At 39.5% G+C, this 17045-nt stretch overlaps 1 protein-coding gene across 1 annotated transcript in view; it reads right to left on the bottom strand.

The window, feature by feature from the left end:
* The window catches only part of LCP1 (lymphocyte cytosolic protein 1), a 57144-nt gene that overhangs the window by 18932 nt on the left and 21167 nt on the right, over nucleotides 1-17045 (bottom strand). The window contains exons 4-11 of the mRNA XM_032610934.1: nucleotides 16736-16899; nucleotides 16438-16567; nucleotides 14388-14520; nucleotides 12268-12349; nucleotides 10241-10406; nucleotides 8762-8904; nucleotides 5956-6051; nucleotides 1751-1946 (exon numbers count right to left, since the gene is read on the bottom strand). Of these exons, the coding sequence (XP_032466825.1) occupies nucleotides 1751-1946; nucleotides 5956-6051; nucleotides 8762-8904; nucleotides 10241-10406; nucleotides 12268-12349; nucleotides 14388-14520; nucleotides 16438-16567; nucleotides 16736-16899 (1110 nt within the window). The remainder of the gene's footprint in view (nucleotides 1-1750; nucleotides 1947-5955; nucleotides 6052-8761; nucleotides 8905-10240; nucleotides 10407-12267; nucleotides 12350-14387; nucleotides 14521-16437; nucleotides 16568-16735; nucleotides 16900-17045) is intronic.

Genomic DNA, 17045 nt, shown 5'->3' with positions numbered 1-17045 from the left:
TATGAGGTAGATATTTATATTTGAGTTGAGATAAAGGAGAGAATTTTATGGGCTAAATTTGGAGGGAGTGCAATCTGAGCTTTACCTTAGAGGGTTAGTAAAATCTGGATACTAAAGAGGAAAGAGGAGAGGATCTGGGGGGATAAGTAAGGAGTGGAAGTAGGAGATTGTGTAAATATGAACACAAAGGGAGCGATAGGCAAGGTCTGTCTTAAAACCATTAGGAACTGATTTTTCAGGGATCTGTGTTGTATAGGCCACAGAGACAAGGCTGTCTAGTGGCTAGAACCAGAATCAGGGATCTTCGGATGCCAGGTAGCAGATTTTGGTTGATATATTAGACAATGACAGTCATTATGGGTTCTTTTTTTTATTACTATGATAAATTCTTGAGCGAGGCGGAGATATAACGAAAGCTGCGCTGTGATGTGCTCGGCAGCAGTGTTTAGAAATACTGAAAGGCAATATGCATTTAAATTAAACACACGGAGGGGGTAGTGTTTGACACCAGCACGTGGGCACATTCCAGTGCTTGACGGATGGAGGAGTAGGCCCCTAAGACCTAGTGAAATAGTTGGTGTATGACTTAATAAGAGTCCGGAAGAGCCGAAAGGAAAAATAACAATCTAAAGGTCATTCTGTGGGAAGAATTATTAGTATTTGTTGATTCAAGAGATTTTGGCGTGAAGGAGAGGAAGATATCAAAGTGGAACCCAGAGTTTTGGTCACTGAAGAAAAAAAATGGTATGATTAATGGAAATGGAGAATTTCTAAAGGAGAGTAGATGGAATGGGGGCAGGGGGTAGAGAGGCAATGCGGGAAGGGGAAATGATCAATTCTGTCTTGTATATGCTGAATTTCAAGCGATGGTGATGGACCCAGATCTGGATGATCTAGAGACAGCTAGAAACGGGTGATTAGAGGGCTTGACGTACATATTTGGTAGTCAACAGAATGCACAGACCCCTGACCACTGTTTATCAAATCATACAAATGCAGCAGCGTTGGAACACAGATTGATTTTGCACTTCCAGCTAGAGTAAAGCGCTGCAGAAAAGGATCAACCAATTCTTTAAATCTGGATTTTCTTTCTTTGGTGACATTCATTTATTATTACTTTTGTATTGATTTTCTGTCTCAATATCAGGACAATTCATGACGAAAAAAAGAAAAACATCTCTGGCACTATCACCTATTAGAACTTGACTAAAGCTGTGTGATTTTTTTGTCCAGTCTTAGGGCTTTAACCTCCTAAATGTAACGGTCATGGATTCTGCCTCAAAGTATTATTTTGTGGCCCCCATTATCCAAATCAAAGAAGCAAAACAAAAATCTCAGTAAGCATCTCTTAACATAAGTTAAATATCATTTTTAAATGATGAGTGGCTGCAATTTCTTGCCTCTAGGAACTAACACTCAGTCCATTAAGTACATAAATTAGGTTTTGGGAACTCAGGATTTATTTCATCTGATAATTAAATGCATTGTCTTCCCTAAAACATTTAATTCTGATAATGGATGAAGCCTATGTATAATGGATGTGATATAATGGTATTTGATTATTCCTGTTTGTCTGTAACTGACTTGATTCATCTATTTATTCTCTTTGTTATGTACCAGAGAATTGATGACCTGTTTGCAAATCTTCCACGTGAGGGGCTTATGTTTGCTTAGGAGGTGATTTTGAATTGCCCTTGAATTAGAATTGTGACTGCTTTTCCGAACATTTAAGCAACCAACTTCCAGTTACCTTCAAGGGCCCCCCAGTCGATGTCCTGGTTCTCTGGTTTGTGCAGGGCAGGGTATCTGTTAAAGAGGTTGGCAATAAAAGCCAAGTTCAACTTGGGGTTCCCTCGGACAACATCTGTAGCTGTGACAAACTGCCGGCAGCCCAGCCTCTCCGCCTGCTGCAACATGCATTCTGCCCTCTGGATGTCATCCTTCTCCTGCAATGAAAAAGGACAGACGTCTCAAGGCTGGGTCAAAGCCTCTCCAGGCACAAAGTAGACATGGATAATAATATGAAAAAGAGATGGGAATCTTACTGAAACCCTTAGTATTCAACCTCAGACAGACACTTAAAACAGCAAATTATCACTTGTATTTGCCTGAACCAAAATCAGAACGTCACAAGTAAAAGGAATCTCAGAAGTTAAGTAATCAAGTCCTTCCATCTTTATACAGAACGGAACCATTTCACATGAATAGTTGGTTGTCTTGTTTTTAAAGAGATTCAGTAGATTCTACAGTTTTATCATTTAAGTTCACCTTAATTATTTTCAACCATTAGGTTTCCTTTTTATCATCTTCTTGCATAGACCTCATGAAAAATGTTCATTTATTAAGGAATAAATTATATTCCTATTTTCAGTTCATCAAAGATATTTACATCTGCCAACAAGAACTTCTGATTGGTTTAACCGCCTTTCCCACAATTAGTTGGTGTACTTGCAGCTCAGACAAAATGAATTTAAGCTACACGGTGTCATTGATAAATATATAATAACTATTTGGCTTCTGCAGACTTCAGATTGAGGATCACCCCCTTAATGTATTAAAAGTCTATTCAAATAGTTCTAGAGAATCTCCAGTCATTTGTAAACAGACTCTTATCAGAAAACTAAAGTTTTGTTGAAATATGGTCCATTGCCCTTTAATGCTCTTCAAAGTGTATGAAACCACAAATTTTTAGACAACTGGAACTTATTAAAACTAGAATTATCTCTTAATATGATGCTTTGCTAGATAACACTATACATTTCAGAAGCTCTACTTCTCATGCAGGAATGAGTTAACTTTAATATTAACTCACTGGATTTAACTCTAATGATATGAAATGAGGTACAAGAATGGGTAAGGCAACTTCTCTACATCAATACTAAAGTGCTGGCAAAACTAAAGTTTTAATCGGATCCTCGTTGTGCCCTTTGTTTTCTTTTCTTTTTTTTTTTATACTGTATGGTTCTATTTATTTTTTTGGCAAAATCTTTTATTTTCTTTCCAAAGTTGTTTTTCTACATAAGATAAAAACATTCCATCAAGATTTTCTTTTGGATTGACCCACAGGATTCTTTTTCTTGAGGATTTCAACCATACTGATTTTCTAAGATTATTCTCTCTAAATCCTATCTGTGTCAGATAATGTTGCTGAACAACAGACGAGACAACTGTAAAAATAAATTTTTTTTTTGGATGACCACAACAAAAGCAACAATGATTGCAATTACCAAACACGAAACACACTCGTACTATGTCATAATATTGACATTCAGTCCAGGAATCCTCCACTGTAACAGCTCCTTTACTTGCAGTGAAAATTGATTTGTATACTTTTTGCCTCTGAGTCCTTGTGGGATTTTTTTTTTATTCAAACAGAAAGTCACAAAAATTATAATGATTCTCATCAGTTCACTCAGTCCCATGTAATTAATTTTTTTTATCTTGATCTTTTGTTAGCACTTTTATGAATTCATCAGTTTTCCATGAGAGTTCTGAAAACGCTTATTCATTCAGTTCAGCGGTATAGTCAGTTACCAGAAAGCTGTACTTGTCAGAGTCGTTTCCGTGAATTCCTTGAAGATGAAACCCTTTTATAGGAACATTTTTGCGAAAGCATCAGAGTACACCCAGAACTGCCTGTAAACGACGAAAGACTTAAAAATGACCACGGTTAAAGATTGATGAAAGTTCATAATAATGCAGTTGACCTAGGAAATTTAGTTATTTCTGAGATATACATTTTAAAGTAATAACTAGAATTATGACTTATAACATTATACCAGAACATATAAGATTTTTAGAAATTTCATGTCTGAAACATTTATATTAACATATTTCCATACAAATAACCCAAATAAAGTTTAGTATTAGTTGTTTTTTTTCGTTCGTTTGTTTGTTTATACTGCAGGTTCTTATTAGTCATCAAGTTTACACACATCAGTGTATACATGTCAATCCCAATCGCCCAATTCAGCACACCACCATCCCCACCCCACCGTGGGTTTCCCTCCTTGGTGTCCATACGTTTGTTCTCTACATCTGTGTCTCAACTTCTGCCCTGCAAACCGGTTCACCTGTACCATTTTTCTAGGTTCCACATATATGCGTTAATATACGATATTTGTTTTTCTCTTTCTGACTTCACTCTGTATGACAGTCTCTAGATCCATCCACATCTCAACAAATGACTCAGTTTCGTTCCTTCTTATGGCTGAGTAATATTCCATTGTATATATGTACCACAACTTCTTTATCCATTCGTCTGTCGATGGGCATCTAGGTTGCTTCCATGACCTGACTATTGTAAATAGTGCTGCAATGAACAGTGGGGTGCATGTCTCTTTTTGAATTATGGTTTTCTCTGGGTATATGCCCAGTAGTGAGATTGCTGGATCGTATGGTAATTCTATTTTTAGTTTTTTAAGGAACCTCCATACTGTTCTCCATAGTGGCTGTATCAATTTACATTTCCACCAACAGTGCAAGAGGGTTCCCTTTTCTCCACACCCTCTCTAGCATTTGTTGTTTGTAGATTTTCTGATGATGCCCATTCTAACTGGTGTGAGGTGATACCGCATTGTAGTTTAGGTTTGCATTTCTGTAATAATTAGTGATGTTGAGCAGCCTTTCATGTGGTTTTTACTCTTCAATTTGTTAATATGGTGTATCACATTGATTGTTTTGCATGTATTGAAGAATCCGTGCATTCCTGTGATAAATCCCACTTGATCATGGTGTATGATCCTTTTAATGTGTTGTTGGATTCTGTTTCCTAGTATTTTGTTGAGGATTTCTACATCTATATTCATCAGTGATATTGGTCTATACTTTTCTTTTTTTGTGGTATCTTTGTCTGGTTTTGGTATCAGGGTGACGGTGGCCTCATAGGATGAGTTTGGGAGTGTTCCTTCCTCTGCAATTTTTTGGAAGAGTTTGAAAAGGATGGATGTTAACTCTTCTCTAAATGTTTGATAGAATTCACCTGTGAAGCCATCTGGTCCTGGACTTTTGTTTGTTGGAAGATTTTGAATCACAGTTTCAATTTCATTACTTGTGATTGGTCTGTTCATATTTTGTGTTTCTTCCTGGTTCAGTCTTGGAAGGTTATACCTTTCTAAGAATTTGTCCATTTCTTCCAGGCTGTCCACTTTGTTTTCAATGAGTCCTCATACTAGACACCTCTAAAAACTCAGACGATCTTGTCCAGCCCTTTCTCCCGTTACCCTCAATGGTGTAGTGAGGCAGGGCTGTGGCTGAGTGGATTTTGGAGCCATCCTGGGCTTAAATCCTTGCTGTGCCACATACTGGCTCTGTGGCCATGAGGTGATTATTAACTTTTCTGACCTTCGGTTTTCTCAATTATAAAACAGAGTTATTAGCACTTACTTTAGTGATGTTTGCAAGGATTAGGGGCAGCGTATGCCCAGCATAATACCTGGCACATAGGAAGAACCCAGCAAGTGGGGTTTCCTCTTATTAGGATTAATAGAGGAAAGAGCCCCAGCCTTGGATCACATGACTTCCACTAATCTGTCATATGATCTTGAACATATCAATGAACCCCTCTGAATCTCATATTGTTTTTCATCGTGATAGTGGGAATTTATTTATTTGTGTAAATATCCTGTCTATTTCTAGAAATAATGTTCAGGTATCTAAAAATGGAAAAAAGAATCCTTCTTGGTGTTGTAGGGCCTGTTAAATGATGGGACACATGCAGAAGTGCCTCTGACGGTGTATGGCATTTAATTAGCATTCCTCTCCTTCCTTAATTTTAATTCCAGATTCAATTTTCCAGAGTTACAACCCAAAACTGTTAACAGCTTTTAACAATTTAACACGGCTCTAAGCAGAGATGTCCACTCATGGAACTCTGGAGCCAGCATCACATAGGGCAATGGAACAGCCAATGCAGAGGAGTCATCACATCTAACACGACTTGGGGCATGGCCTTACCCTCAGTCCTGACATGTCAATAACAACAGCAGGAATACCTTCTTCTTCTCCTTTTGGAGCCACCTGTTCAAGCAGGTGGTAATAAGCTTTTGAGTCCTATGAGAAATGAGGAAATTACAATTTCAAAATGGCACAGCTAATTACATACTTAGCACGACAATAATTTCCCCAAAGCAAACCTATTTCATTTCTCATCCAACTATCATTCAAGAATGCAACTTAATTAACAAAGCTGGGAACATTCACTAATTTGAATTTTCTATTTATCTCTTTATATATTTGCCTTTCTTTTTAAAAGGAGTATAACAGCTAAAAATACAGGACATACATAAAAGGCAAATGCTATTCTGTTGATCTTAGGGGAGAAAAATAATTTGTTTACATGTATTAAATTGTATACAGGAAAATATATATACCTTTATATTGCTGTAGAAGTCAGTCAGCTAAGGTTTAGTTAAAAAAAAAAAAAGTGACAGAAAAAGGAAGCAGAAGTTTAAGGCAGAGTTTAAAAACACATTTAAATGGACAATCATCAAAAGAAAAAGATTTCGAAGACAGAATATTGAAGCATTCACAAGCAGTCTTTATGTAAAGGGAGCAATATTAAGGGAAGTGCATTTACTATTTATCAAGAAGCTAGAAAAAGTGGTTTAGTCTAGCTATTGCAGAGTAGATATGGATATTGAATTCTCATGTTTTCTTAGATTCTGGAAATAGGCTTATTGACAAAAAATTTTCTGAATCATAGTCTTAAAATTACAAGTTTATTCTCATTCAATGAAAGCATACAGATTTTCAGGTAATTTATTTAAATCATTTAAAGACATCTTAACTTCTCTTAAAGTCTGAAAAATCAGCTGTCCCTCTGTTTGTTTTTAAAAACTGGGTGGAGCCCAGGGAGAGGAGAGGTATGCTCACCTCTTATGACATTAGAAAGATGAGAAGAGAGAGCACCGGCCGCGGATGCTGCACCTGGGAAACTGATCTTCATCTCTTCTCTCTACCTTCTCCTTTCTCTTACTTTTTGCTGTAGGTATTTCGAAGTTGGTGAAAGTTCCACGCAGGGTTAGGTGTGAATAAAATCTGCACATCACGTGTCACATCTGTTTAGCTTTGCTAAGAGTCACCTCATTTCACCAGACCCTAGGAGACTTGTCTCATTCAGTGTATTTTGGGGGGTTCTCCCCGCCTTTGCTGACTTTGTGTGATTTAAGGGCCCCTCGTCACAGCACTGACGTTGGTGGTGAGGCAGCTACTCCCAGAGAACAGGCACAACCACTGTATAAGTGCTCAGCCTGCCAGTTCCTATCTCACATTCTAAAGAACACAGCCTTTCAGTCATAGGAACTCAGGTAAATTTATGGCTCCAACCAAGCATCCTAATTTTATCTGAGAAGTTTGAGAATTTTGGCTGAAATAATTGCAGAGCCTAAGGGTTGAGCACAAAGAAAGATAATGCTGTCCTGTTTCTGCTTAATCCCAGTCTGGCTGGTGGCGCAAGAAGAATGTTAATAACCAATGAAAGTTGTGTAGTTAGAAAAAATAAATTTGGCATTATTAGCTGATGTCCTAAGGAACTGGGGACTTTCCATCTAGAAGCTTCACTCTAATTGGTACTGTGCCTGGCAGACCTTGAGTTCTAAAAGCCATTAAGTCCACAGCAGGGGGAAGTTGTCACTCAAGAATTACAAGCCTGGGTTGACTTGGTGAGTCATGTGACCTTTCCTCTGACTCTTCCTCTTTGGAGAAAATGTCTTTAACTTTTGAGAAAGTGGAGACTGGAATGTTTTTCTCATGTTGCATTCCAGCATCTCATACCATTTCCTCCTGGGACTGACATTCCTTCCCGTTCCTTAAGCTCTTTCTGTGTCGGTCCATCTGTTATCAATGCTAACAAGCTGCTCCTTTCACCTTGGCATGGAACTTTTCACAAACTTGAAAACTACAGTGCATGCTTCCCTCAGCCTTTCCCCCTTTGGATCGCTGTTGTAGGACTAACTGTGTCTTCTACGATTTCTGGGGTTAATTCTCATTGCAGATGGTTTCCAGAATCATTATCTTTTAAACATCACTCTGGTTTCTACAAATAAAAAGCTTTCAAGAAATTTACGAATTGTTTTAGAGGAGCAGTATGTATGGTGGTCAAGTATCATGCAGGTCAACTGCTCAGTTTGAGTCCTGACCCCACTGCCCCAGCTATGTGAACTCGAACAAGTTACTTATATTCTCTTTACCTCGGTTTCCTTATCTGCAAAATGAGCAAATAATAATCCTTATCTCAAAGATCTGTTGTGAGGATTAAATGAGTCAATACACGCACGCATAAAGCAGTTAGAACAGTGCCTGGCATGCAGTACATACTGTTTGCTATGATTAGGATAATTAGAAGAGTAATCCTGGTTTAATTTGTTTTTAAAGGAATCCCCATCTGATGCTCTGATAAAATCAGAAAGACATTAGAATCCTACACAGACTCTCTTTACCTAAAAAATCAGTCTTACCTCTTGTTCTTCCTCTATCTCACCCTCATCCCTCTACGTTCTGATGTTGAAACTCCAGGGGACACCCATCTCGTTTGATGTGGTGCGGTTGCTAGGGCCTTGGGCAGGTCTGCATGTGGCCCTGAGCTGGAGCTGCACATGGACTCGAGGACAGCATGGGCCCCGAAACAGCACCGGCCACTCTAACTAACGCCAGAACTTCTGAAGAGATGAAGCCCTTTGTCTTTATCTTTGTCTCTTCTCTGTGAATGCCCAAATTCCCTTCACCCCTGTGGCTAGTCGTGTACAAAGTCCACTCCTCCTACCTTGATGTCACTGCTGAAGTTGCTGATTTTGCTGCAGCCTGCGTTTTCCAGGTGGTAATTAGCCCATCTCAGCAGGAGCTCCTCAGGGGAGAGTTTCATCATATCCTCCAGACTCTCCCCCTCTCTCAAAAGAGCAGCCAGTGCTGAAGAGGAGCAACAACCAAAGAAAAATCAATGCAGGGGATATTTGGGGGGATTAGTTATAAATTAAACTAAGCCCTGCTGGGAAGTCAAAGATACCACGTTACCTCTCTGGGATAGAGTGACATATAGCCTTTCCCATGGAATAAACACTTTATTATTATTCCCTAAAAAGAGGTGTAAGGTATCGTAAGCCTATTTATTATCCCCATTTTTCGGGCGGAGAAGACAAGGCACCAATGAATATCAGTGCTATGCCTCAGAATACGGGAGCAGAGCCATGGAAAAAACCCAGACTATCGACTCAGAATACTCTGCTGGGTCTGTCAGAGCACGTTTGATATGATATGACATTTTTGCTTTTAAGAGATCTATTTCATAATCATGACAATGTCCTCTTGTTTATTCCCATAGGTGTTTTGTATTTCAAATGCTTACCTGCATAATTATAGCATCTCAGAAAGTGTAATTAACTATTTCCTCTGTTTCCCAGATGAATTAAGTCATTTTTGCTCAGCTAGAAGGTTTAAATTTAGCTGAGGTCACTATTTGCAAATCAATATTCTTTCTAATGTGTTCTAAGTTCCCTATTTGCTTTTTTCTTCTTTATATTCTGTTTAATATATTGGTTTTCAAATGGTACCCCAGGATTCTTCACTGGTTACTTTGATTTGAAAATGTAAATAAATATATGTATAAAAAAGGTTAGAATTTGGCTACAGATTTCATATTACTAGGATCCGTACAGGAAAAATGAAAGGTAACAGTATGTTTTGTATATTTACTGAGGTCTACTATTACTGTCTAAAGGACAGGCTGAATTGTTTAAGTGCTTAGGGCGCTGACAGCAGGTGGGATAAGAATGACAGCTACAAATACTTAGTTGAGAGCTCTGAAACTCTAAATGTAATTTCCTATAATCTTGGTAAGGAAGAGACTGAGTTTCTACTCTGGTGCTATCACTACAGTATATGAATGTGAATCACTTTGTAAAATCCAAGTTTAAATTAGCCTAATTTGTTACAAAGCGTCTAGAGGCAAAGTGAGCTCAGAAAAGCTCTTGAGGTCGGGGTCCCAGACAGCTAGACTGAGCTCTAGGTTCTAAACAAGCCTTATTAGTCGTCTGTGGTCTTATAAAAGCTTTTGCTCTGTTGTTTTAAAAAGTCTGGGCAGTGTGGATAGAATGTGTTACATTAATACAATGGATTGGATATAACTGTAGTTTCAAAAACTGAGGATTCTGAGTTTGACAACTCCTGACATCTTCCTCTCACAGCCCCCAACACACGCACTAACAAAAAGTCATGCCGTTATTAACGTCGGAGGCTTTGCTGGTACCTTCGTTTCTGCTGAGTTCAATGTCGGCAAATAACCCAATCTTGATGACCTGCCACAGCAGTCCCAGGACCAGGTAAGGCTTCCCCTCCTTTAAGTCCTCAGCCCCGATATTAACCACGTGGCAGCCGATGGCTGAGGCAGAGTTCAGAGCCAGGTTCAGATTCTCCTGAAGGGGAAAAAGTATGTGAGTTTTGTTTTTGACTTTGCAGATGCCAAATGATCATCCTTGATCGGCAGCAGCAACGTTTTGCTTCTAGAAAGTTCATAGGTCTAGAGGCATTGTCCTCACTAGATTTTTAACATTGAAAAAAAGCAGGGAGTAACACCTGGATTTTACTGGAGTAAAATCCAGTAACCAGACACTGGGCTCAGGCAGTGCCCAGTCCACCAAGCCAGAGCCCTGAGCTGAAGGCTCATCCTGGTCCCGATGAAACTAACCAGTCTTCTCTTTCCATACTGCTCTGTGATGGAGCCTCCGCTCTCAGCATCTCCATCAGCCAGCAATGAAGGGGCACATTTGAGGGCAGTCACTGTCTCTTGTGACTAGCTATTGTCAATAACCCAGTTGTTAATGTAAATCAAGGTCATGAAAGAGAGTAACAAAATATCTTTTTGACATTCAGATTGGATATTGAAGGAATGAAAAAGATTCAAATGAAATTCCTAGAAAAGACAGAGCAGTTTTTACTGGGACAATTTATTGATTGTCTATAATATCTAGGGACCTTGAGTACACACACACACACACACACACACACACACGCACGCATATCCACATGCATACAGATTATATGTTCTTATAACTAACAACAATGTATGTAAGGTAACTCATATACAGTTGGAATAGGGTCAGTGAAATTTGCAGTCCAGGGTCTTTCTACAGTTGATCCTTGAACAACACAGGTTTGAACTGCTGGATCCACTTATATGTAGGTTTTTAATCGATAGTAAATACTACAGTACTACATGATCCACGGTTGGTTGACACCATGGACGCAGAACCGTGGTTATGGAGGAACCAAGTACAGGAAGGGCAGACTGTAAATTATATTTGGATTTTGGACCGAGCGGAGGGCTGACACACCCCCTTCCGCCCATGGTTCAAGGGTCAACTCTACTATTATTTTTGAGTCCACAAAGAAGGAGATATCAGGATCAAAGATGTATAGAACTTGTTTTTATGATAGATTAAGAACAAAACACAGGCCACCAGTGAATTGGGAAGGGGATTATCAGAAGAAAACTGGGTTTTTACCCTAATGGAGAGCTCAAAATGACAAGTAAAAAATATCACGTCCACTTACGGCCAAGACTAAAATTTAACATCAAGATTAAATATGACGTTAAGTGCCTTCATGTACATTTAATCATAGCTCTTGCTTTGATCACGGCTTCCATTTTTTAGGAACACGGGGTTGCTTAAATCCAAACAGGACATAATATATTGCTCATGATTTAAGAAGTGAGATGTAGTTTCTGAGCAAAAGATTACAATAATGTTAAAATGCTGGAACATAAGACAGAAATGCAGCTTACTTACTACCGGTCACTGTTCCAGTTAATCGACAAAACTGAAGGCATAAAAGCAAGTTATATTTATCACATTGGTGTCTGTGGCCAATAGCACCGTGAAGGCTGCCAGAGCACTTCTCTTTTTTTACCCCCTCACTTCTTAGAAAGGCTAATCTTTTCAGATAAAATATTGTGTAGTTGGCATCAGCTCCGAGATAAATTGCCAGGGAAAGTTTGAGTTAAATTTTAGCCGATGTGAATTTTATTCATACGTGGCCAGAACAAACAAAGTCTGCCCCAACTACTAATACTCACTAACTTCCCTCACCCCCCCACTGTATTAATACAAGACGAAATAGAAGTGTGTCCCCCTCTCCCTACTAGTCATGACAGATCACCAGCCCAAAGCCTGGGCTTTGGAAATAATGTCTGAGCGCCTGAAAAAGGCCAGCAGTCACGGCGACTCATTTCTTCAAAGCACAATCCTGCATTAAGGTAACACAGGGAAGACACACCTGAATGGTGAAAGGGGTGAGTTTCTTTTTGTTTATTGTTCTTTCATCAATTGTGTCCGGCACTGACAGGTTGATCATTTTACTGAAAGAGAAACAATTAAATAAAGCAGGCTTCTAAATAAAAGAGCCCAGTGACACTGAATTTAAATTCTAGCAATGCCATAAGCAAAGAGGACAGCGACATCATTGGTAGCCATGAAAACTGCTCCACTATATAAAAGATTATCTGTACACTTTTGAGCTTATATAATGTCTAAATTTCTATTTGACAGCTGGTCAAACTCTATACCTTCAACTGATCATGTAATGAAATGTTTTATATTCTCCTGTAGGCATTATAGTATCAGTACTTTAGCAATGTCTCCCACTTACGTAGATAATACATTGGTCAGACATCCAAAATCAACAGCTATTATTTATGAAAAACTTATTTTACCCGCTTAGCTTCGGTTTAACCTCCAATGGGTCATTAAAAATAAATTTCCTTAGGTCACTCACATCTTATTTAGAGAAAGGAAGTTGGGAAAAAATCCAAAGGAACAACAACAAAATCAAAGCATAATAAACTTGAACGTGACTATTCCTTTTTTTAATAAGAGAAATCAACATTAACTTTTTTTCTAACAATTTTTAGGCATATAGATGCTTAAATAAAGATGTGTTTCCACAACTTTGATCTGTGTGTGTGTGTGTGTGTGTGTGTGTACATATATTTAAATAAAAGGCACTTTATTGCAATTTAGGCAAAACAAACCCCTAAATCATCATTTGAAAAATATGAAACTCTAGTGAACTAGAAGCTCTGGGAAACAGTAGGAGAGAGGGGTGGCTTAAAAAAGTGTAAGATATCCCTGCCCTTGAAAAGCTTAGAGTCAAATTACAGAGACAAAATATATGGATATGAAAATTTACATAACAGTCCAAAGCAGAACGTTATAATGGCTCCCAAAGTACTACAAACAATATGTACTTTAAGCATTCAGTGAAGGGAGAGATCAGCAGGAGTTTTACAGTAAATGGATTTGTGTAGGAGGAGAGGGTGGGGAAGGACATTCTTAAAAAGGAAAATAAAAGGCAAAGCCAGAGTCGCAAGTTGTAAGCAGGGCGTGTATGGGGAAGAGTGAGTACGGTTGATGAAGCATCCAGTCATTCATACAACCCTTCACTCGTGCCCTGGGCTGGGTGCCTGAGTCATGGGGGTCTTGGGAGGTACAGCTAGAAAGAGATTGAGGGAAGACCAGGGGGTGGTCTTAAAGAGTCAGGACCTAAAGAGTCAGGACCTGAACATGCAGGCTAGGTTTTTGATGTCTTTTTTCAGCCATTGAACTTTTTAAAAATGAAATCTCATGGTGAGCTCTAATAAACAAAATACCGAGAGTGGAATTGCTCCGGTCAGAGCAGAGGAGGGGTAGGAGGCTCAAAGTCTTGGCCACACATCTTTCCCTTCAATTCCCGAGCCCACCTGAGATTGGGCCTTTCAAGCCTCCTCATTCATGCCACATCTTGCAATGACAGAGAGGCTGCCAAAGCAAGAGCCACGGAGGCATTTTCAAAGGCACCATCCTGAGTTGACCAACCGCGTTGAGAGGGCTCCCGTGCATAGAATACATCCCTCCCTTTCCAGGCGCCTGCAGCATTCGTGCACCACTCAATAGTTCTTTTGTTTTTTTTTCACACAACATATATTTAGTTCATAATAGCAGTTCAACATAATAGTTCTTTTGCTTGAGGATTTGCATTGGATGCTTCAATTATCACGCTGCTATTATCATTCAATTCTATGTACTCTCACAGCAGGCCATGCTCAGATGAAGCAAAATGACGTATATTCCAAAAATAATTGATTTTGACCTTGTGTTACTGTATCTCTATGTTCGTGTTTGTCTCTGTACTGTGCATACCTCCCCTCCACCCAAGTGATGGTAGTTTTACATTTCTCATTATAAGCTGCTTTTGAAATCAGTTTGCTCTCCTGAACCTGCCACGTGAAAGTCTGGAAAAGCATTTCAGATCCAGCTGAGTACCAGAGGAAGTGAGCCTAAAGATAAATGCAGTGAATTGCTGGTATTCCAGAAAATTCTAGGGAGACCTTCGGAAGCCAAGAAGGTAGTGTTATTTACCAAAGCACAATGCCATCTCCAACAGCACTGAAGAGATCATTGGTGTTTGGATTCATTGGGATGACGTGCCGACAATCGGGGTCACTTTCCAGGGCTATGTTTATCCAGTTGACAAAGGCATACTTCTCTTCCTCTGCAAGTAAATGATTAATATGACTTATTTGCAAAGTGAAAATCTGATACAAACAAAATTATACACATGGATCTTAGATTCTTGTGCCGAGGAGAGACATTGTGAGGCTAATCTTGTCCATTATCCTATCATCTCACATTTATTGACATTTAAAAATCTCAAATGATTTGGGAAATAGGCACAGAATCTCTGTTCACTCCAATCATAAGACATATATATAGCAAGCAGATTTAGAAGCTACATATATGCAAATATATTATATTTAGACGTAAATATATAGGGACTTCCCTGGTGGCACAGTGGTTAAGACTCCGCGCTCCCAATGCAGGGGGCCCAGGTTCAATACCTGGTCAGGGAACTAGATCCCACACACATGCCACAACTAAGGAGCCCATGTGCCACAACTAAGGAGCCCACCTGCGGCAACTAAGACCCGGCACAACCACATAAATAAATATTAAAAAAATAAACACATACATTTAAAAAAAAAGAAGTAAATATATACATATCTGTATTTTATACATGTAAATATATATAAATAATTAAGTATTTATATTTATATACAATTTAAATGTGAATGTGGCTTAATGCTTAGCTCTAGCTCTGCTGATTTAAATGTGGGATGATCACAGGCAATCTCTGCAATAGCTCTGAGCTTCTTTATACAATTACAGGTAACCCCACTTTTTGAAACTTGCTGTATGCCACTTCACTTTTACAAAAGACCTACATTAGTACCTGTTTCCGTTAACCAAAAGAAATCCGAAGAGGATTTTTGCTTTTACGAGAAAAGGTTAAAAGTAAAAATAGCTCTCCGTGTTTGTTTTGCAGTGTTTGTTTTACAGAGGCGGTGGGCACCCCTAGCAGGGAGAGTGGCCCTGCCCAGCTCCTTCCCCGGGAACTACACTCCGCACCTCAGCATCGAGCGGCCATTGTTTTGAACTGTGTCTGTGAGCGTCTGTCTCATCTCAACTTATTCTGTGCATTCCATTAGCCAGATATGTCCTAAGGTAACTGCTTCTTTGCTTTACGCCATTTCAGTTTATGGAACGTTTCACAGGAACACTCTACTTTCAGGGAGCAGGGGAAAACTGTATAATGAAATTGCTATGAAATGAAATCATTTGTGATATGTTATTTCTTTCCTATCAGTAAAGCTGCCAGAAGTTGATTTTAGAGATTTTAATAAAGCCTCAAGTTATGCCTTACAGCCCAGCACCGTGTTTCCCAAATTGCATGTCACTGAAAAAAAGAGTCCCTCAGAAGAACCCTAAGTCACACAATTTGGGAAACATCGCACAGCATTTTATTGACTTGGAGATTCCTAATGCACGTTTACATAGTAAGAGGCTGTGAAATTTTCTTCGCAATTAAGAATCGTACTTAACCATGAGCTGATCTTTAAGATCAACTAATGTTTTGGAGTCCTCAGTTTGGGAATTATTGGATTACTGTACTGTTCCGAAGAAGTTTCCACGAAGGCTGCTGGATGGCAGCCTTCGGAATAAATATACAACTTTCCTTCAGATCAATGAAAACACAGCTTTTTTTTTTGACCGCTCAGCAGGCATTTTGGAGCATGAATTTTGGAGGTAGAAGCTTGAGTAGCTCTTTTTGTCCAGAAGATTTACAAAGGAATTTTGGCAGCCTTTTTAAATGCTGATGCGATTATTTGGTATCGGACCCTACCTGGAGCCAGAACCGCTGGCCCACTTATACATAGGAAAATAGGCAGTAGTCAGTAAACTCATGTTAACATCTGTCTTTCTTTGTGCCCCTTAGGTTTGAATACTGAGTTTGGAATCTGTAACCCTAGAAGACGTGGATCCTTCGGACATGGTTCTGTCTCCCTCCGCTCTCAGCTCATCGCAACACTCTGTCCACCTCGGCTTCCCCGCCCCACACTGGTACCCCTACCTGAATAGGAGTGCTGGGTCCCAACACTAGATTGCTCTGAAGTGCCCCCGATCGCACAAAGGCCTTCCTTCTTGTTGATTGCTTTTCTAAAGGTCTTGGCAACGTCTGTGCTTTTCAGGCCATGAAAAACCTGCAAAAACATAATTGATCTTTAGAAACCCCATCTGTGATTGAGAAAACCATAAAGGAGAGAATAAGCAATGTTGAAGCAAGGAGGGTAGGGATGTCTTTCTGGACGTTTTCCGAATTGAACTCCCACATTTCAAATGCATCTCCTTGGATTCTGCGTCATACTCACCTTGATAAACTCATCAAAGCTGATCTTCCCATCCTGGTCCAGGTCACCTGTAGCCATCAGGTTTTCTATAATTTCTCTCACTCTGTACCCAGGCAGAGGCAAGCAGGCAGCCTTGAACAAATCATTCAGCTCATTGCAGCTGATGTACCCATTGCCATCAGAATCTGTAAGGCAAACGGGGAGCTGAAGGTTTGGGGCGATTTGGGTCACAGCACGAAGAGAGGTGAGAGTAGGCTGGATTGGAGGGGAGCGGGCAGGAGAGGCAGTCATTCAGGGGTTGTGGCCTGACCCCATGCAAAGTCAGAATCTC

The sequence above is a fragment of the Phocoena sinus genome, chromosome 18, assembly GCF_008692025.1.
Source record: "Phocoena sinus isolate mPhoSin1 chromosome 18, mPhoSin1.pri, whole genome shotgun sequence".
Classification (NCBI taxonomy): Eukaryota; Metazoa; Chordata; class Mammalia; order Artiodactyla; family Phocoenidae; genus Phocoena; species Phocoena sinus.
The sequence above is the reverse complement of the archived record's forward strand: the minus strand, read 5'-3'. Positions and strand labels throughout refer to the sequence as shown.